At 41.1% G+C, this 23427-nt stretch overlaps 1 protein-coding gene across 1 annotated transcript in view; it reads right to left on the minus strand.

Moving 5' to 3' along the window:
* Positions 1–23427, minus strand: part of CNTLN (centlein) — a 383712-nt gene that overhangs the window by 128797 nt on the left and 231488 nt on the right. Inside the window, 4 exon segments of the mRNA XM_025201267.1 lie at positions 1–82; positions 3462–4003; positions 7325–7416; positions 16355–16455. The exon segment at positions 1–82 is cut by the window's left edge and continues 93 nt beyond it. Coding sequence (XP_025057052.1) covers positions 1–82; positions 3462–4003; positions 7325–7416; positions 16355–16455 — 817 coding nt within the window.

Below are 23427 nucleotides of genomic sequence, written 5' to 3' on the forward strand. Positions count from 1 at the left end.
TTGGTCCATTAGCGAATCAACATTTTGGGCCATTTTTCTAATTATTGCTCTCAAACTTTCCGAAGCTGGTATTTCAGAGTCACTGAAATTGCATATATTAAAATGAACAAAAGGCCCGTTAGGAATATTAAATCATATACTACAGGAGCAGAAAATATGCTACATAACCCATGACATACCACATTAAAATAACCACTTTAATAAGGAATAAACAATATATAATCTTAAAATAATTAATATTGTTTCATTCAGTGGATACATAGAAAAATGTATTTGTAAAAATCAGGTCTGCAAATAATTCATAATTAAAAATAAATCTTAATTTACTAATATCAATCATGTTACTGAATCCTGCTTGAGCCTAATGCCTGCTATGGCAAGTGCTTTTTCTTGACAGACCAAAAATTTCACATATTGGTAAAGCTATGCTATACTATATATTCTAAACCCTGTGACCCGACTCCTAAGATATACTAGAATCTTGTTAAAAACAGCTGCTACTTAACTTCAGCATGTAAAAACATAATGAACAAATAAACAAAAAAGCAAAGCTAATCCATTCATGTAAAGACCCAAAACAATTCTTCCAGCGTATACCTACCTAGAATAGATAGCTTGAGTCCTAACAAATGCCTAAAATGTGGGTTAACTTTAAACTAATGTTAACACAGACATTGTCTAGGAGAGAAGTTGTCAACCAGGGAGCCATAGCACCTTGGGGAACCTTGAGATCCTTTCAAATGTGCCATGGGATGCCACCCATATTAGCACTGTTAGGTGTACAAACATGATTCACAAGATAAAGCCAGCAATTTCAAACAGGAATACATGGTATTTAAAACATTCTGATCTGTTGTGGTCTTTCTGAATTCTTACAACAGAAAAACTGTTCTATTATTTTTCTGTAGTCAAGAATAAGTGAGAATTAAGAGATGGCACTTTCTGAGGAATGCCTGAGTCTAAAATGGTTGAGAACTAAGAGATTGAAGAACACCCATTAAATGCTGCGTTTATGGTTAAGGCTCATTACAATGCAAGTTTCTTTGGCATAAGGGATGTGTAAGATTCTATAAAGCAACCTGTGCATTTTCACTGCCCTTAAGTATGAAATGATTGTTCAGTACCAACATAGCTCTCTGTTAAATATGACTTGTTTCACTTGAACTTAGATGTATCACCAAAAGACTAATTTTCAAACTGCAGCTCTATAGAGTTTACTGACTCCTTTAAACTTGATATTCCTCTGTTAAGAGTTCTTACAGAACAGAGAAAGTGCAGGTCCTGAAACCTTGGTTTTGCTCTGAACTTTGTCTTCATCCTGCTGCCTTGTTTTAGACACATTGTACATCTCTTTACAACATTCATTTCCATAGCCTTTGGAAGAATGCTCACCACATTGCCCCTAACAAGAATTCCACTAGTATTCAAACTTCTGCTCTACCTTCCTGCATATGATTAAACAGTCCCAGCCAGAAGGCAAGCACCTGCCTAAAATTACCTGTTCTCATAGCTACATGTTGACCTTTTCACCCACAAGAAGGCCTACATTTTTTTTTGAGAGTCCATGGAGACTGTAGTTCATTTGAAAGAACGGTCTGGGACATATGGTCTTCCATCCCATTCATCTTGAGCTAGCTCATCAAGTTTATTTCAAGAGTTGTGAGGAAGATGGGAAAGTGAAGCCAGAAGATTTGGTTGAAACAAGATACTTTAGTACTCTACCACTTCCTAAACCAACACATTGACTTGAAGGTGTCACTTCAGTAGTTACATTGACATAAAGCTTATGTACAACTGAGTGGAGATTCAGGGCACTTATCTAATAAATCTACACCAAACTTAAGAGCAGTGTTTAAAAAAATGTCTGTATGATCAGAAGCTCTTCTAGTTTATCAATGTGTCTCACTGACTGGGGAGAGCAGAAAAAAGTAATGTTCAATATAACGTTCTACTGCTCAAACACCACGGAGGGATATCCATTTGTGTTCTTTCTCAGTAGCTCAATGCTTTGAAAGAATGTTATTTCAACTAGAAAACAAGGGACTTGAATCTAGAAACACAGGACCAAATTTCAATGAAAAAAATAATATATTTATGGCTATGGAAAAAAGGTAATCAAATAAGGACATTTCACTTTCTTCTTGAGTTTTGATACTCTGAATCATGCTTCTTCAACAGAATTTTACTCTGGATTAAGGGTACAGTTGTAAAAGAAGATAGCTTCTCATTAGCTGATACACCATTTAAAGCCACTAAATAACTTTTCCCTTGATGGACATCTTGTTTGACTGAGCTATTCATGGGGGTTCAAACTATTGAATTAAAACAAAAAATAAATATAAATGGAAACAGAGCTAGTGGCAGCAAAAGAGAATACCACCTACTTTTTAACTGTAAAAACAGAAAAAAACCCATAGAAATTAAAATATCAACAATAACAGCCATATGATTACTCTGTTTTGTATTGTACTTTCCACCCGTATCTCTCAAGATAGTTTCCCAAGGTTGGTACACATCCTTATCTCCATCATTTGCATGTGGAGAAAAGGAAATGTTAAGGCATTTGATCCAAGTCACACAGAAAGGTCCTCCAAAGGAATTGGAGTTACCTTACCCTCCCCATCTGCTGCCCTAACAGAGAATGTTAGATTGAGAACTTGCTTCTTATTGCCTTTTAGAGAAAAATGAACTGAAAAGTGCGAGGTTAGGAGGCATTTTATACCCATTTGCCCTCGTGGCTTACTGCTTCCTCAAATGTGGGGTGCAAGGGAGAAAAATTCTAACTGTTCAAGAGACTTACCAGTGCTATTTGAGGTAGGCCTTGTGGCTCAGGACTGGGGATCTATGCATTAATACTTACCTTTAAAGAACTAATTTTTAACCATCATTCAATTAAGGTTAGTACAATGACTGTGCATAAAACATACATGAAATAATTAGTGTGGATGGTTCTTAATGTAAAGGATGTTAAACAGCTTGTAGACATCTGCTAGCAAGCTGAAATGGGTCATTCAAAATTTATCTAACTAAATTAAGGGGAAAAAATGTTTCTCCTCCCGGGTCGGTATGTCACAAGATAACTAAACCAACTTACTAGGCTTGCCTGGGAATCCTTAGCTGTCAGTGGTGAATATGCAAAGGGCCAGCAAATTAAATCAACCTGCCAAACTGTCAATTTCAAGCCTCATGACTGCATGAAAATAGCATCACTGGAAGAAATCAAGCATTGCCTTCTTTTGGGTTTCCTGGCACCTATTCAAATACTCATGCAGTTGTGGCTAATTTTGCATGCAAATTTCAGTCAATAAGCTCAGAACAAGACCTCCCAAGATATTTCAAAGGATCTGACAGTATTTTTTCTGAATACCAAATCGGCAGTAGTTGAAATTCAATCTCCATTTGCTAGAGCTTTACATATGCACAGTGTCCCCTCTACAGAGGTAAATTAATGAGAGCCGTACCTGCCTTCACTCATATCCTCCCAGCCGTCCTTATTGAAGTTCTCAATTACGTTGCTCGTAACCTTGATGGACTGTTTGCGAAAAGCTTGGTGACGTCCCAGAGAGCTCTTTTTCTTGGCTGTTTTTAATTTAACCTTGGTGCTCGCTGTCTTACAATTATGTTGTCCACAGGTTGTTTTCACAGGGACTATGGGAGCCACTGCTTTGGCTTTGTCCAGTGAACTCTTCAGCTGCTGTACTTGACTCAGCAGATCTTCATTTTCATTTCTCAACCCATTAGCTTCTGCCACTTGCCTCTTCAGAGAAACAACTTCTCTCTCTAGCTCATCAATCAATAATTGAAGCTCTGCTTTGTCTTTCTTTATTTCTCGAATCCTTTTTAGTAGCTTCTCAAACTCTCTCTCTCTCATGTTTGCATCTTCCCTTTGCAGTTTTAGAGATGCTTTTAGATCATTTCTGTCCTTGGTTAACTCTTTATTTACTTCTTTCAGCTTCTTTGATTCCCTCTCAAGAGCTTTGAATCTTCTTTCCAATTGACACACCTAATTAAATTGTGTTTTAAAGTAAAAAAATTACACCTCAATTTGAACCTTTTAAACAGGAACAAAAACAAACGGTTACATCTTAAAATCATATTTAACTTTATGAAAATAAAATTGATTTTAGGACAAGGACAAAAGCAATCTAAAGTCCCTAATTTTAAAATAATTCCAAGATAGTAGAGATGAACACATTCTAACTGCAATATTACAACTGTTGAGCAAAGGGCAGATGGTAGAAAAAGTTAAAATTCCAGACAAAGTGACAGAGTTTAAGTACGCTAATGAACTTTACTAATGCATTTTGAGATCATTGCTGATTTGGTTATACATACTAATTGATTCTGAACAATGTTTTCAGGAAAAAAATTATAACACAATTTTCCACAGGGTATTTAAACAAATAGTCTTTGATACATTTATTTAAAACCAGTATCCTTTGAAAAAAATCACAGTCAAAGGCATTAAGAAAAACTTAGGAACTAAATAATATGAAGTCAGAGAACTTTTCTATTCACATAAGAGCAGAATCTATGCCATCCTAGCTTGCCAAACAAGAAATAGAAGCATTTGCCTGGAAAATACATATTGCTTCTTACATACTACATAATCTATGCAAACTCAGGGTTCCCCATAATAAACTCTAATTCTTATTGCCCTGTAGTGCTATTTCCTCATAGTTTAAACCAAATACAACTGTTTCTGGAACTGAAAGGACAGTTTACTCTGATTGACGACCTGGAAAATAAAAAATTACTCAGAGTGAAGTTTTCCAAAGCACTAGATTGTCTTTCGAGCTATCAATCAGCATAACTTGGGCTCATAAGACACTTTGATATTTTTGAAAAATCTCACCCCATACTACAGATATACCAATTTTTCCCTACTCTGACTTCGGTAAGGGCTGCTTAGACCTCAGAATTTTTTTAAAATAAGGTTATATATTCAGACATCCACAGAAGAATTTTGAAGTCTAAGGCTGTACAGATGTTGCCTTTTGCCCCTAGATCGTATGGCCATTCACACCCATCGTCCCACTTCAAGCACTTATGAAGCATACTGGATAAAATGTTCTAACACAACCTGACAGTTTACAAGAGGAAGATTTCATTTTAAGCTATTGTGTGATCACTTCTATGTACACTACACAAACACATGTAAATTAGGAGAAAAATATATTTTTAAATAAAATTAATGAATGTCATAGATGTTTGATTTTTAGACTATAAGATGGTGTTTTTCTGGTTCTGAGATGCCAAAACCCCTTGCTGAAAGTAGTATTTCTGGGGGCAAAGGGAGGGGCTTCTGGTGGCAAAGGTCAAGGGTTGGGGGAGGGACTTCTGGTCCCAAGATGGTGACCAAGGGGCAGGGCACCTGTCAAGGGGCAGGGCTAGCCATGCAGCCCTCGACAGCTTGATAAAACTCGGTAAGTGGCCCTTGCCTGAAATAATTGCCCGGCCCAAGACAATCAGGACTGCCCCAAAGGAGATGTCTGTTTACAGGATAACTTTAGACACTCATTCTATAAGATATTCACCAGTTTCAGTACTAAGTAGCAAGATGAAATGCCAAAAAACAGTATCAAGGTCAAAAACATATAAGCTGTACACTATTTCTAAAGAAATACAACTAGGATTCACAAAAAATATTGGACAGATAGATTATTTCTTATAAATCTTACAGAACTATCCTGCATGCAGTAGTATAATTTTCGTTCAAATGAAACGATAGGGTCGAAGTGAACAAGTTAAATTAGGGACAGTGTTGTTCAAACTTCCCCGGACACCTTTGCCAATAACCTTGTAATCCACCTTCAGGCTCTATGTTTATGCATTGCTGACCTCCCTTGAGGTGAGGGGTAATTACAAAGAATGAAGGCTTATGTTACAAGTACATAAATTCATTGGGTGAAATCCTGAACCCAATAAAGTAGGAGACTTTTGCTATTTATTGCAACAAAGCCAAATTTGAAGTGAAAGGCAAGTATACTCTTGTAGTTTAGCACACAGTATAGTTAGCTCCTCTGACCTTCGTTGTTTTAAAGACCTAGGAGATAAGAACATCTTGTGTGTCCACTGACATTTAAAGTCATGTACCGTGGTTGAAAGAAGGAAAAAAAACCCCGAATGAACAACTTCTGGGCCAACACACTAAGGTAGCAACATAAAACTATATGAATCCGTAGAGATAAAAATTATGCAGTACCTGGGAAACAAAATTATAATTCTGAAATATAGATTATAATCACACATAAATTGTGACATCCTAGACTGTAGCACTCAAATTATTTCAATTACTCACTCTACCTTATGATAAATGAATGTGAGCATCTCCTGTTCTGTGTGTTATTATTTTAACATGATGTTTGTCATTCAGTAATACCAAGATGACAGCCTTCATTACCTGACCATATGGCAAGTGTTAGAAGTATATGCAATCACATCATCTGCTGTAAATTACTGTACTTCCTACAAGTTAATTCACAGATATAGGATAAATAGCATTCACCATACTGATGTTTTAAGTTACATATTCGTACATATTCAATGTCATAAAAGATGTATAAGTAATTAGACAAATATTGTTTAGCCAAATGATAAATTAAAGGAATAAACCTGTTGCAAGAATGCATTTTCTTTGCAGCAACCAAACCATATGGTAAAATACAATTGAGCCCTCAAGTGAACACCTGTTAACATGCTAAACTACTTGTAAAAAATATAAATATGAATACAAGCTGTAACCTGTTAAGACTATCTAGTTATACAAAATCAAATGTGCAAGATGATGTACAGCAAGTGGGATCTTCTTAAATATGCTTGTTAAACCAAAGCATAATAAATATATGCATACTAAATATATACTGTAACATTTTCATACATACTACTGCTCAAAAGTTAATATATTAGTAGCACATTAATCACCACATCTCTGTTATGCACACATTTGATTCTTTAGCAGACAGTTGCAGTGGTTTACATCTGATATTGTGTAAACATTAATAAACTTTGGCAAAAGAAAATTAATATTACTGATCTCAAAAACTGTAAAAAAATAAGTATATGCTGCAAGTTTGCTGACTTTTGCAATTCATTTTGTCTTTAAAAACATTTGTAATTTACTTTGACCTTAATGGTATTTATCCCATCTGATTCATCAATATCTACTGCAGTAGCATTGATTTTTGACGCAATTTTGGCAGTAAGTGTTTTTGAATTATTAAAGGAAATTAAGGATAGAACACTTAAAATCATGAGTAGTGACTATAACATATAATCCTTTATATTAAAATTTAGATTTAGCTCACTGGGCTCAATATCCTACCTTCTGTACTGTCTGATCTGATATTTCTTTCACATTCTTCTTTGGAGTACTGTTCTTGACCCCATCATCTTCACCAAATCTAAAGAGCAGCTCTGTCACAGAATAAATAATATATTTTGACATCTAATATTCCACTAAAACAATATTCAAACATTTTAAGGAAATCTGCTCTTTAGTTTCACAATTATAAATAATGTAGTCTATTTTCTTGTCAAGCTTTTTGGTCAGTCTCTAAGGAGTGACCTCTTTTCAAAGTCTTATATCACATAATTATGAATCTTCGTAGCATCACAGTGTTTTTTTCTACAGTACAAGCTTTTCAAAGGTTCAATAGATCTGCAGGTTAAAGATGCTATACTTTTATTCCCATTTTCATTCTTTTATAGACTATTCCCTCTATGCCTTAAAAGCAGAATTCATTGCCTTTTTATCTACACAGTCACTACCAGTTTTGTTCTCCAGGTCTCATCCCCTGCCAGGAGGATCAGAGTGATTGGTGAACAAAGCAAACAGTAACAGAATTAGGATGGATGGAGACTTTAAACCCTTTTTTGTTAAGAAAAAGATCACACACTTTACAAGATAAATCACACAAATCATTCCTGTGCAATGTTCTGAATTCATAACAATTAGAAACCCATAAAACTAACTAGTTTGAACTTGGCTCTCTCCACCTTCTATGGTGAGCTAAACACTTCAGATGTTACAAATTCCCCCAAATAAGGGAAATCTAAAAAACAAACTGTCCATAAAGAAAGCCCACTAACAGAAGTGAAACGGTAGTAATATTATAAAAGAACAAAAAGGAAAAATAATTGTATAGTGATTTTTAGTGAAGCGGAAATATAATAGTAAGCTACAAGGAAAACAGATGGTAGAAATGCTAACCCAATACTTAGATTTTTTTAATTTAAATTAATTGAAAGAATAAATATCTATGTTACATACTGAAATGTTGTTTTAGAAGTATCATTTTAAACCACAAGCAGACACTAGAGGTCAGTTAAAACTTTTGATTTATAAACAAAGAAGGAGTAGAAGAAAAGAGTGTTACCCTCTGTAGATTAGCAATCCTCTTGATATAAACAGTGACTAACAAGTTTGTTAGAGTGAATTAGACCTTTCTTTTGTCTTTGGAACATGTCATGGCCAATTAAAACTTCTGTATTCATAAAATAAATGAAGCACTATTCTGAAGATAATAAAAGCTGAAAAAGGTAAAACTATGCATCTGGGGAATATGTACCTTTACCTTGATATTAATATGTTAGTTCCCATGTTATTTCTGAGTACAGTCCCCCAGCTCTGTGGTACTGAATACATTTACAAAAGTCTTTAAGTAACACACAAAGCTAATATGAACATGCTTTTCATCTTTTTCTAAATATTCACTCATTTGAATGTCTACTGTAGTTTTTATATCAACATTTACTATACTAAAAAAATAAGGTGATTTTTCCATGGTTAAAAGAAACAGATCAAAGCAGACAAAACACTATGTTTATAACACAGCTAGATTAATATACATATTATAACAGTATCTAAAATAAGCATGTTATACACAGTGAACAAACAATATTATTGGAAGAAAGGTGGAAAATGTAGTTCTAACAAATTCATGACTGACAGAAATACTTTAATCACAAAAAAAAAATTAAGAGGAATTACTAGCCATTGATACGAGTCCCTCTCTAACAAGCAAAAAATACATAGCTTATTTCACCCGTGTTGTTTATTATAATTCTTTTATAATGGTTCAATGGAAATAGCTGATAATGAAAAAGCACTGCCTATATAGCTGTCTGTCTGCCTATGACAGCAACTGGATTCATCTTATTAACTTACCCAGTAATACATAAGTTCTATTGGTGACAGAACAAAGAAAAAAACATTAACTGTTCATTCACAGACAGACTCACAAGCCATAAAAAAGGATATTCTTTTAATAAAATGACAATCATCTTACAAAAGTATAGTTATGTCACACTGAGAACACAGCTTTAGCATAGAATATTTAGTAGGGCTGTGCAAAACGGCTATATTTTGTTTCGGTTTTGGCCGTTCTGGAGGACAGTGATTCATTTCGGATCATTGTTCCGTTATGACTCGGCTGAATCTGTACTGGAGTTTTGACGCTGTTTTGGCACTGATTCAGAGATTCGGATAAGCTGGGGAGAGGCAGGCACAGTCAGGCAGCTGCAGGTTCTTGTGCGGCTCCTCCAGCCAGGAGACCCCAGAGGCCCTGATCGCTGCTGCAGCAGCTGGTGAATGCAGGGGTTTTTTTTGTTTGTTTTTTGTTTTTTAAGTGCCAGGAGGCTGGGGATGGGTGGGGGATGGGGCCAGGCAGGGCAGCCATGGAGGCTTCTACCACGGCTCCTCCAGCTCTGCCTGCCTCTGCCCTGGTGGGTGGAGCCGCGGGAGAAGCCCCTGTGGCTGCCCCGCCTGGCCTCATCCCCTGCCCAGCCCCAGCCTCCCAGCACTTTAAAAGGAGGGCTCCGGGGCGGTGCCAGACTATTCCCAGGGGGGCACCTCCGAAACATTCCAAAACAGTTTGGATGGTTTTATTTCATTCTGGAGATGTTTCAGAGCCTTCTGTTTCATTTCGGATTCAGTGCTTTGGGTGCTGAAACACCTCTGAAATGAAACGGCTTCCGAAATTTCACACAGCCCTAATATTTAGTTTAATTTATAATCAACACATTTGGGTTTGAGGTGACTGTAGTACACTGATGGCAATACAATTTTATTATTAAGAAGCAGGCAGTTACTTTATGTAGAGAAAGAACTATCAGCTTAAAAAGATCAGGGAATATTAATTTAGCTCCAGAAGCTCATCTTTATGGCACAAAGAATTCTCCTTTTCTGAAAACGTAACTGCACAGAAATGGTATTCCTACCCTGGTATGTAAAACAAAGTCTGCAGCTGAAGAACTCCTATCCAAATGTTCTATGAACTAATTCCCGTCATTATTCAAAAATGGAATATGATGAACCAATTGTAGCAGGGATAGAGTCTGAAGGACAGACATTACATAAATAGTGCAGAAAGCAGTTTTATAATACTACAAAAATCTGTCAGACAGACTCGTATTCCCCTATAGCACTAAAAAAATTGGCAGAAGCACTACAAAAAGGTTCCAGGATGAAATGGGAACTGCTGCGTAGCAGTAATTTAGAAGTACTAAATATAATGCCTATATAGTTCATCATAGTGCTGCAGGGGGTTTCTTAGTTCCCGAGCATCCCACTGTACTCTACTCTCCTGCCCATACCCTTCAAGGGAAAAAGGAGAGGGAGAGAATGGGGTGGACACTCATTGAGTGCTCTCCAGTTCCCAGGGAATATGGTGCTGCATATGAAAACTGTGAAAGCTTGAACAGTGTCTCTTGCATAAAAATGCAGGACAGTGGCTGAGGCAAGACTGGGTTGTGGTAACAAGACTGCCATAAGAAAAATCAAACTATGCTAATGGCTTGCAACCCATTAAGCGCTGAGGCAGTGGAGTGCTTGCGGTACCCAATACCAGACCCATGCCATAAAGTAGTAAAAGTGGTTAAAATTGTTGGCAGAGTTCTGATGTGCTTATCACATATGTGTACCAAGAAAGCCCTTTAAAGAAAGGCTGAGCCAGTGAAGGCAAGGAAACTACATATGCATTTCAATTGGCCTAGTAGCTAAAGAAAACAAAAGACTAAATATCTAGCTCAAAAGAAACCTGTAAAAGGAGCACTGAATATAGGGAAGATGTTCTGCATGTGACATCCTCACATTTCTCAAAGCCGGCAACCACTCTAAGGTATTTGTCTGAACCATCCAGCGCATGTCTAAATTCATAAGCTACTGCAAATGTACCCTGTTAGCATGTCTACGCAGGGTACCGCCCGATCCCCTGGTTCTCCCCTGCCACGACTTCGATCTTATCAAAGAAATAGGGAGGTAAGAGATGTTGCAATGATTACTACCTGTGGAAGGACCACGCTTGGTCTATTTCACAATCTAGGTGCTTTTATATTTTTTCTTTTACAGGGAACCAGGTGGGAGGCAGCAGCTCGTCAGAGTTGTTCCTGGAATCACCCCCGTGGCTCCAAAGAGGATACCCGGCACCTGAATTGGTACAGTGTCAATAGGCGTCTTGCCAGCTTGCGGCTGTGTCCTCAATCAGTCCTCGCAGGGTCCCGTTTGAGTCCCCAACCCTGTGTAGGGTGTCTCCAGGCTCCTTCTTATCCAGGTTACTTGCCGTAACCCCTGGCCCTCGTAGTCCTTGCCCGCTCCCAATAATAAAGAGAAAGTAAAGGGGAAAAAAAGGGTTTTCTTTCTTTTCTCGTGTCTCAGCTCCCCGCCAATTACCTCATTAGCGGCTTGTTACAGGTGATGCCCAGTTTCTTTTGCCGCGCGCTGTGCCAGGGTGCAGATCCGAGAGTTCACCCGTGGTCAGGTCCACGGATCTCTGCCCCAGCTTCCCTCTCCCCTCGAGTTCTGGGTGCTGGGCCAGGTCTCTTCAGAGGTCTGGGCTGGTGACCCCCACTCCCTTTGGCTTCCAAGTTGCCTCGCTGCATCCCTGCGCGAAGCCATGGCTTCCCCCCGTGCAGCGGCTCCATTCTCCCCAGACTCACCACCACTGTCGTGTACTCCTGGTAGGTAGTGGGGGGGTGGGCTGCTGGTCCTGGGTTCTGGAGTCCCTCGGCTAGCATTGGCCTTGTGTTGTGGATCCCTCCTTCAGATCCTTCTTTGCGAGAGTCCCCAGCAGCTCCTCTCTTCTCTGGTGGTGCCCAAAGGCAACTTTCTCTGGGCATCGTCCTCTTCATATCCCCGGGCGCTGAGTCCCATTGGCTCTCCGCGAGCGTGGGGCGTCTCCTTGCTCCGCCAGGCCATAATCACTACCAGCTGTGAGATCTCTCAAGTAACAGGGTTTCAGTTGGGAACCCTGTTACATACACCATTAATAAACAAATACCCCAAAACACATTTGGTAACACCTCTAAGTATCCTTCCTGTCTGACACTCAAGGCCCATCATCTGTGATTGACCTGTAATTGCAGAGGCTGCAGAAACACCTAGTCTTTACACCTAGATAATCAAGAACAGGAGCCAGGCAATCAACAGTTATGATATAATGATCAACCTTTTCCTCCCTGTTTTCTTCAGGCTTTAATTGGCCAACCATCAAGAAAAATGCTTCAAAGAACCAGTATAAGGACTAAGCAGACTTGTCAGCAAGTTGTGTGCAGTCCAGACCAGAAGCCATCTTGCCACCCAGCCAACAAGTGAAGGACCCATGCTTTGAGACTGTATAAGAACTGCTTCCTGCCTGCATCGAGTAAAGATCTCTGTGCAGCTTAGATAATATTATGAACTAATAGCTTATTTTATATTGGGAAAGAATCTTTTCTGTCATTTAGTTTTGTAACTTGTTGGTACTTATTTAAAGCAAGCCTTTCTGCTATTCATCAACTGAGTGCTGTGTCAATTCATAAAGCACTAGATTAGAACTTTGGTTTTTAAGTACAACAATGGGGGAGCAGGCAGCAGGTCCCCAAAGACTCCAGGCACTATGGCATGCTTACTGACAGCTCACTGGAGCTCTGCTCCCTGCCCCCACAGGGGTTGGCATACTGTCAGTGAACGTGTTATATCCCCATGGCCAGGGAATGGGGTGGCCATCAGTGGCAACTTTGTAGAGTTTCAGCCAGGGGGCTTGATACATCTGTTTGCACCTGTAAAGGACTTTTTGCACTTTTGTGGTGCTTATAAGTTCTGTGGCACTTGCAGTGCTACATATGGAATGTCTGTTCAACAGACTTCAGGAAGCTTAAGGTAAGCTTAAAACAAACTTTCCTTTTCACTGAACCCCTCCCCCCTCAAGCCCCCCCACCAAACAACAGCAGACCCCCACTCTCCAGCTTGAAGTCTTAGAGCCATTAATAATTTTTACCAGGGTTTTTACAACTAAACTAAAATATAAAATTGTAAAACCTGGAAGAGGAAGGAAGTTTTCTGATGCAGTTTAGAGCATAAACACCAAAACCAAAATGATCTACAGAGACTTTTCTCTCTCTCATATTCTTTGTCCTAGCTTTTAAAGTTTTAAGCTTAACTATGTCTATGAAATATATGAACTAGTCTTACTTCTAAACTATATTAGACTCAAAAACTAATAGCAAACCTACCTGGAAGCATCTCTATCAGGAACTATCAAGCTTAAAAAAGATCAGGGAATATTAATTTAGCTGTTAGAATGATGAATTCAGGAAGATATTTCTAAGCATTAGGCCCCGGCACATGTTGTACTTAAGACGTGATTAACTAGATAATCACATCTTAAATTGTCACCCAGCCACATGTTAACACAATTAATGGTGTGATAAAACAAGGAATAAGCCACAAAGCTATTACATAAAAACTGTGTAATAACTTTGTGGCTGGTTCCTATCAGGCCATTAATTGAATCTGTGGCCAGGCTGGGGCTCTCCGCCATTGGGTGTGCTCACATGGCTGGGAGCCATGTCAACTGATGGGTCTCCCAGCCACAGAAACGTACCATATGCCCCCATGGTTGGGAGCCCTATCAGCTGACAGAACTCGCAGCCGCAGGAGCTTGCTGTGTAGGGGGAACCCAGAATCATGAAAATCACTGATGGTGTTTAACTAAGATTCACTCTCAGAGTCATAATTAAGGTGTACTCCCCTCCTCTCTGGGGCACTAGCAGCTCCATACATTCAATCACCTCATAGGACTGGCATAGGAAACTTCAGACGCACCAAATTTTCTATGGCTAGTCTTCTGGGTTGTTGAGGCAAAACATTTCCTGAACCTAATACATAAAACTGTCTAGGGATCAGCTGCACACCTCCTAAAATGCACAGGAGGAGTGAAAGAAGCTTCTCATCCATGTAACACGAATAGGGGCCTATTTAACTCGTGGCAAGACAAAGCCATTTTTGTAGCTTTGTCCAGGCATGAAGAACACATTTTGCAGGCATTTCATGGCGGCTTTGCCCTTTGGTGCTGATTGGCAGATGTTGTAGGGCTTGCTGCTACTGCCCTGAGCTCGTTTTCCTATACCTGGGGTCAGGCTCTTATGTCCCAATCACAACAAAATCAATCAGTTAGTCCAGTCACTGCTCTGCACATGCCTGCCCCAGCTTACTCATGAGCATTTACAGTCCCAATGGGATCTCTCTCATGTGCAGCGAGGCTCTAACCTGAAACAGCAATTCTTCTGGCCCCTCCCCCAGATCCTCAGCTGTCACTCCGCTCCAGGGATTAATCAGAAGCCTTGTGTGTGCAGGCCTCCATCTACCTCCTTCTCTGGGTCACACCCACAGTGTTTCTCCAGCAAGTTTCGCAACACTTGCCTTCCGGGACACTCAGGCCCTCCTCTCTCTGCAGCTTGCAGGGAATTAACTCCACTCTGCCCCTCTCCAGGGACGGAAATACCTCTGAGCAGCCTCCCTCCTCCAATCCAGAGCAAGATGCTGCTCCAGAAGTATGGTGATTGCTTCTCTTCCCTTCCAGTCTCCAGCTGCAGCCCCGCCAGCCCTCCAAACTGTAAGTGTTCCTTGCTTTCACTTTCCCTGTCTGTTGCTGCCAGCTGCTTTTCTTCCCTGACCTCCCCTGCCCAGCATGTAGGCACCTCAGGGCTTTCGTTCACTCTCTCTCACGCCTTCACAGCAATCTCACCCAAGGCGGGAGGCTGGAGGAGGGGCAGCTGCCATCTTGTCTGCTGCCTCCTTTGTACTGACACACCAGCTGGTGTCTTCCACTCCTGGGTAGAAGGACTTACTAAAAACTTATTTTAGTTATAGTTAATACAAATGTATTTTTATTAAGTTTTTTTTCCGTGGATTTAGCAGGCAACCCTGGATTTCACAGTTTCTGCGAAATCCACAAAAACGCAATTTAGGTAGAGTCCCTAAACATGAATGAGCAAGCGGGTATTTTTTTTTATGAGTGAACTGGTAAACAATCTTTTCATGAGACTTCAATTAATTTTCAATTTAGTAAAACATCCTTGGATTTGATCCAACTATTTATTTCTAAACAAATTCCGCCCAACCCCACTCCCGCCCCAAAAATTATACTGGTAGATAGCATTCAGGTAACCAACAACTGATGAGAAATGCAACTGAATAGATACCCATTCGGTCACCTTAGAATAAGTAACCACTGTAACTACATAGATTGAAGCAAATATTCAAATTTTCTTTTATTTGTTTAAAGAGAAAAGACATTTTAGTCTATAAATTTCTGAGCCTATTTATTTAATTTAATATGTAGGTATTTCTGATATTTCTAGAGATCTGTTTTGGTTTTTTGGGCATTTTTTTGGGAAATAGACATGTTTATTGCTTAGCAAGCACCCAATTACCTCTCAGCTGCTGCTTCTTTTTAAAGGCAAGCTGAATTGGCAAACACAATTCAAGTGACTTTTAACTTAGTATTTTAAATTTTTATGTAGTTTCCTCCAGCTCAACATCTGTTTCTAGAACAGCTATGAAGCAGTATCAAATAGAAATCCACCGCTTATCATCTTAAACAGTTTACTAAGTTTTACTAAATTGTAGGTTTTGAATATAATATCACTCACTCTCTCTCCCTATATATATATGTAGAGAGAGCGAGAGAGAGAGATTAGTTCCTTCTGTTTTCACAAATATGACCAATAATGCCACAGAAATGGAAAGCAGCCAAATAGAAAAGAGAGAAAGAAAAATTCATGTTTTGGGGTGCTTGCATAAACAATGTGTTTGTTTGTTGGGTGGAGGCTGGTAGTTTCGAATCTAGACTAACCTGGCATCTCCTATTCTCAAGTCATAAAGTTTTGCAGAAATAGTTTGTTTACTGATACTAGTTAAGATTACTATAAAAGCCATATAAGATTTAAGAATAGTTAAGTATATTTTGAAGTCAGTTGAATCCTATAAAGATAAGACAATTGAATTATTTCAAAGTGAATTTCTTCAACAACAAAAAAAACCCAACACAAAATATTTCTAAAAACATGCTACTTAAACTTAAAGATAATTTACCTTCTCTTTCTTGTTGCAGACATAGATTCAGTTCCTGTATAGTAGCCTTATCCACAGATCTATGAACTTTCATCTGATCTAACTCTTCTTCAAGATTCAATCTACAAAATAGCATAGAATAATAGTCCAATGTGTAAACAGAAGGAAGAAACAGAAAACAGCCAAGTTCCGACTGCTAAAATATGCAACAAAATCAAATGAAAAATTTAATCAAAATAAATATTTGTTGAAAAGAAGTGTGATTTAAATTCCGGTACTATTTCTCTCAATAGCAGATATTTCATTTACCTGCTATCATAGGCATAAAAATATCAAAACAATATCTTATAAACTTTTAAAATCTGGATTCAAACTTTGGAATTACATATACATAAGAGATTTCACCTCCTCCCCCTAAGAAGGGCCTTGAATGAGATGCTGTAGATGGGAAAGATACAGGTCCAGGACAAGGACAGAGACAGATTGGAAAGGGCAGAGTAGAAGAAATCAGTCTTGGGGAAGATCAGCCCACTAGATCACACTCCTCTCCAGAATGTATTCTAAGATTCCCAACCCTCAAGAAAATGTGTCATCCCCACGTTGCGCTGGTCTATGCAAAGAAAGAGGGACACTACTGCTATTATTTACTATTACTTCAAGTGACAGATACCAGAATGTTTTGTTTTCTTTCAGGTTCTTTAAAACCTAGGGAATTGCTTGAATGCATGCACGCACACACACACTACAATCAGGGGTGCAACCATATTTGGTTCCCTTATATGACCATCTTTTATTAAATTACTGTATAATAGTTAGTAAAAGGTACCTGCCTCATTCAGTTCACAGAATAGATGGTATTTGCTTGATATTTTCTCTTTGTCATTCAATATATGCCCCATACTTTTTTATCATGCACTTGTCAAACACGTCCCTGAAGACAGAAACATTTTCTTCCTGGGCTTCTCTATAGTTTTTATCATTACATTATCTGAAGTGCTTCAAAAGTAATTTATTTTTGTAACAGCGTGGTGAGGTAAAGGGATGTTATTCCCATTTTATAGACGTAGAATAGTGACAGTAAAAGTAAGGTCAAAAGTGTCTTGGACGGCCAGAGCCGACTCGAGTTACGTTAGAAATTGGTCATACGTTAGGGTGGGCTGGTGAATGGAGAGGCAGACACAACTTATTGGTTGTAAAAAACTTTACTCGCGCCGCTTGCAATCACGACGCAGGTGGTCCGGTCGTCGGAACAACCACACGAGTTGTTCCAGCTGGCGGGGCCCAAGCCAGTTAATCCATCCACAATTCGAAGCCGGCGAGGAAAGGGGTACGTCGGGGGTGGGCTCGGTGATGGGAAGAAAGATCGGTAGGTGATCAGTCTATCGATCGGCAGCCGCAAGTCAGGTAACTTCAGAGACACTCTGCAGCGTGCTCAAAGCTCTTCGACTTGGGCAGAAGTCGCGCGGAATTTTAAACGGCCAGCGAGCCAATTACTAGCCGCCACGTGTGAATAATTTAGCACTGGCCAATAGCGGGGCACAAATTTACATTCGAATGGCGGGAACTCTTTGCACCGTGCATTTCTGTGCTGCAAAGAAGAAATGCATCCTGCAAAGGAAACTGCAAATTGGCAGGAACTCTCTCCTACACGCAGGTTCTCAATTGTAGCAGAACACTCTGCCGTGCAAAGGAGCTCTCATGTGGCCAGGAAATTCCACAGTGCCGAGGCACAAAAATCACTGGGTTGTGACAAAAAGTATCCACTAAAAAATGGAAGCCTAACTTAGATCTCAACAACCTGATTTTTCAGTGTGCAGCATTTTGTGACATTTGTATGTTCAAATCAGAGCCGTTATTCACTTCATGTGAGTGCTCAGCAGTTCTGCAAATTGGGGTGTTAAGTCAGGTCTCCAGAAAATGAGGAACATTTCATAGGTGAAAATTAATTGAATGTGGGTGCATCTAATGTGAAATCAGTGCAACTGAATAAAATCCAGCACAGTTTGTGCTGGAGTTTATTGATCCCAGACAGTGTTACATGTGTGTTCAGGACCGCAGCACGTTCAGTCAGGGTGGTACAGCCCTGGCTGGCAGGGGGCCCAGGGGATCAGCTTGTCAGCCCAGAGCTGCTATCTCCACGCTCAATGTGCTGCAGAGGGGCTGGCTGGGACACAAGGGTGCTAGAGTGCAGGTTTAGCCTGCAGGCAACCTTCACATTGTAGCTCGTGCCCCAGCCAGCCCCGTTCACCATAATACTCATGTCAGACAGTACTATTCTACAACAGAATTAAAAAGTTTACTCAGGCCTAATAGCACTGCATGCACAGACGGTGACTCTTTCAATTGGTACCATCATTCTTTACAGAGTATGGTGTATGTGCCAATGAGTTCTTTAATGGCTGCTGCGTCCAACATGAGTCCCACCCACAGGTAGGGCACATCCATGAATTAGCAATGCCCTGGATTTGAGCAACAGATTTTTTCCTTCTCTGATGCCGGTCATTATAAAACTTGATTCAGTCTGCCTCTCAGTGCCTCACTCCATCCGCAGGCTGACTCTGATAACCAGAGTGGCATTCTGCACTCCTGTTCCAATCCTTTCCCAATCATCCACAGAGATTCCAAAGGATGCTGAGCCATCTTTGCAAGCATCCTAAAATCTGCACAGTGGTCTGCCTCTCTTTCTTGACCCTTCGCAAACTTCAGAGTACAGCACATTCTTCGGCATCCTGTGACCCAGCATACCCTTGACATGACTGAATCTTTTCTAACTAATTAACAGGGATACAGGTTTTTCCGTTTCCCATGGAAAAACGGAGAAAACCACGGATTTTCCATTTTTCTCAGAGAAAACACGGATTTACCCTTTTAGCAGAGAAACCCATGGACTTCCACCTTTTGCAAAGAGCTGTGTAGGCTGGCAGAGTTCCAGCCTGTAAGAGCTAATTCCAAAAAAGGCGGAGAAACCCCCAGCTGTGCCAGGAGGGGAAGGGAGAAGAGGAGAGGGATGCTCTCACTTACCGGAGGCTTAACTCAGGCTCACTTGCCCTCCTGGAGCTTCCTGGTGTGGCTGGGGGCTGCAGGGCAGGGCTAGGGGGGTGCAGCTGGCTGGGGGCTGAGGGAGCAAGGAGGTGTTGGGGGAAGACATGGAGTGCCCGCCAGCCTGGTGGACACTCCATGTGGAGCTTTCCCCAACACCTCCCCCTCTCTCAGCCCGGGTAGGCAGAGACGGAATGGGGCGCAGCAGCGGTGGTGTCTCCCCCCAGTGTGTTCCCGTTGCTTTTTACGTTGGGAGGGGCACGCTGCGTACTGCCAGCCACACGCAGCACACCGCAGCACATCCCTGCCCCCCCACCTCAGTTCAGTCTGTGCCCGCTCCCAGGAGCAGGGCTGGGGTTGCAAGGGCAGCGGTGCCCCTCTGTGGACTGCACATGCCCACCTGGCCAGGGGACAAGGGAGGCTTGCTTGTGGTGGCCACTACCACACTGCCACCACCATGCTGCACCACCACCGCACCATCGCTCGCATGCGGCGGACACCAATGCCACAGCACCACTGCACCCTGTGCCACTTGCCCACAGCCAGCTGCAGGAGAGCAGTGTGGGGTGCGGTAGCAGTGGTGGTGGCCACTGCATGCAAGCAGCAGTGGGTGGTGGTGTGGCACCATGGCAGTGGTGCGGTGCAGTGGCAGCTGGCGGTGGTGCTGTGGTGGCAGCTGCCACCGCGCCTCTTGCCCATGGCCAGATGGGGACAAGCAGCACAGGACATGGGGATGACAGTGCAGTGGTGGTGGCCATGTGTGAGCCTGGCCCCCCCCCCCACCCAGCCAGGTGGGCATGTGCAGCCTGCAGAGCAGCACTGCTGTCCTGGCCCCACCAGCCCTTCTCCTGGGAGCGGGCACAGACTGAGCTAAGTTGGGGGGCAGAGAGGTGCCATGGTGTGCCGCGTGGGACCAGCAGCAGCCAGCATGCCCCTCCAACCCGCAGAAGGGCACCACTGCCCTCACCCCCCGGCCCTGCTCCTGGGAGCAGGCACAGAAAAAACGCACTCTCTCCCCTCCGCTTTCTCGATCCGGCACCCCCAGCCCCTTCCTTTTCACCCGCCCCGCTCCCCCCCCGCCCCACACCTGCTGGAGTATGTGTGTGAGTATGTATGTCTGTGTCTACATGTGCCTACATATGCGTGTCTGTGCCTGGATATCTGGGGCTGGGAGGCTGTCATTTTAATCACAGTTATCAGAGAATTTGCAGAGTTTTTTTTATCAGGGAAAACCAAGATCCCTGCTAATCAACGTTCCCACAAATGACATCAACACAAGTTAACACTTCCATATTTGTCACCTTGTCTTGCCATCTCATTCAAAGAATTTTACACAGGCATATGATATGAAAGCTGCTTAGTCTTCTGATGTTTGGCATAAGCTGTCCATGTTTCTGAACCACATAGAAGAGTGGATAAAACATGCATCTCAAATATGGATTTTCACTTTAGTTGATAGTTTCTTTTTGGTTCCAGGCCTTGTCCTGCAAAAGACCAAAATTCCTGGCTGCTTTGCCAATTCTACTAGTAAGCTCAGCATCAAGATCAACATTACTTGTAACAGTAAAGCCAAGGTAGAAAAATTGGTAAACAACATCAAGACAAGTACCATCTATGGTGATATCTGCAACTGTTTCTAAAGAGCCTTGGCGTATGATAAAAGTCTTCTTCAAGCTTGTTGCTAGTCCAAAGATTTTGTATTAGTCAGAGAACTTGGTAATGAGATGTTGCAGGGCACTGACACTGTGAGCCATCATCTGCAAACAATAGGTCCCTTAGGATGATCTCCTTCACCTTCATCTTAGCTCTGAACTTTGCAATGTTGAACAGTCCTCCATCACATTTAGTGCTGAAATACATACCCTCTCAAACATCATGGAATGCATGTTGAAGCAAAAACGACAAATAAATGTTAAACAATGTAGGAGCCAGTACACAGCCCATTGTTGATGTCGAATGAGTCAGACTCTTGGTTTTCATACATTACAGATGCCTTCATACCATTATGTAAGTATTTCGCAAGGTTCAGCAATGTAGGTGGACAGTCAAGCTCCTCAGAACAGTGTAACCAACTAACCGTGTCAAAGGCTTTTGTTAAATCTGTAAAGCCATGTACAGTGGGATATGCTTCTCTCTGCACTTTTCCTGCAGTTGTCTTACAGAGAAGACCAAATCTATGGTGGACCTTTCCAAGCGGAAGTCACACTGGCTCTCAGGATAGATTTTCTCAGCTGTTTTGATATCTAGGTAAAATAATATGGTTTCAGATTTTTCCTGTGATGTTGAGAAGAGATATACCTCTGTCATTATTATAGTCACTTCTGTCTCCTTTGTTTTTATAGAGTTGGATGAAATGAGTGTCCTTAAAACCTTGCAGAACAGTTTCTTCTGTCCAAAAGAGTACCTCATGCAATGTTTGCAGCAAGTCTTTGTTAGCACGTTTGTACATTTCAGGAGGTAAACAGTCAGATCCTGAAGCTTTGTTATTGTGAATCTTTTTGATACATTTTTCAAGTTCCTTTAGTGTAGGTTTGGCATCCAGCAAAGTCATAACTTCAAACCCAGGCAATTCATGTAGCACACATTAGTCTATTACAGATTCCCTTGAGCATACCAATCCATAGTGCTGAATCCACCTCTCCAGTTGCCTTCTCTTATCATTTATGATATTGCCATCCATGTCTTTCAACAGAGCTGTCTTATACTTTGTCGGCCCAATGGTCTTTCTAATACCCTCTTATAACTATCTACTGTCACCTGGGTCAGCCACCTGCTAGATACTATTGCAGAGACCCAGCCAAAATTCTTAAGCACATCTCCTGGAAGCTGTTTGAACAGCCTTACAAGCTCCTCTTACATGGTTGAGCGAATCAGTAGTAGAAGTAGACTTGATTAGGACAGTTATTTTTCTCTCAATGAGTTGCAGCAGTATCTCTGGATGGTTTGCAAACCAGTCAATGTTCGTCTTAGCTCTTGATTGCCACATTGTATATACTTGTCTCCAGGACTTCCCATGCATCTGATACAGTTTCATTCATGACAACTGACTTTGTTACTTCTTCTTTCAAAAGCTGTTTGTTGACAGGATCATTGATTTGACACAGGTCAATATAAGATTGTCCAGCAGATTTATTGCAATGGATCTTCTTAGCTTGAAATTTCACTTTGAGAAGACAAGGGAGTGGTCTACAATACAGTCTGCGCTTTGAAAGTATCACGTATGCAGGATATCTTTCAAGTGTGTACATCTTGTTAGTACCAAGTCCAACTGATGCCAGTGCTTGGACCTTGGGTATCTCCATGCTTTACTGCTAATTAGTCAACTCTGCAGTAAAGGCACACATGTAGATGCCCCGTTTGTTTTAAAGCCACTTGTCTAGCATCACACAGGAATTCTATAATACAAGCAGGGAGAGATTTCAGCTCTCCAGGGCTTCACTGAAGTGTCCCTGTCTTTTCTTTTCCTTCCATTCTTCTGCCTCATTCACTGCCTTCCAATTTCCATAATAAATGAAGCACAGATCCTATAGACTCTATCATCCTTTGCTACATGGGCTTAATTCATTCCCAGAGAAAAACCATCCTGTGAACCGAAGGAGGCCGGAGTTCTGAGGGGGAAAAAAGTATGTGATCATATAATAAATTACCACTTTGCACTGCATTCACAGAGGGGGACCAAACTAGAATTGCAAAAGATCCTTAGTTGTGGGATTTCTAATTTTTTTGAGTTCTTTATCTTACAACCTTAAAATGGTAGTAGTCAACATATCTGGGGTGATTAAACCAAAATTAGGGAAGGGAATAATGTAGAGTGGTCCCTGCATATGTGAGGTGGAACAACAAAATGAAACTACCATATTTACTCAAATGCAAGACAAGGTTTTTGCCCTTGTCAACATGGGGAAAAAAAGCTTTATCTTGGATTTATGTATCAGGTAGGGCAGGTAGCTGCTGCAGCCCTGGGGAATCCCAAGCCAAGTCATTGCCTGCCTAGGACTGGGGTGACTTGTGCTGCAGCGGGGAGGGGAATGCAGTAAGGAGGCACCTGGGAAGAC

This window comes from Alligator sinensis, unplaced genomic scaffold (genome assembly GCF_000455745.1).
Source record: "Alligator sinensis unplaced genomic scaffold, ASM45574v1 scaffold917_1, whole genome shotgun sequence".
NCBI classification, from domain to species: domain Eukaryota; kingdom Metazoa; phylum Chordata; order Crocodylia; family Alligatoridae; genus Alligator; species Alligator sinensis.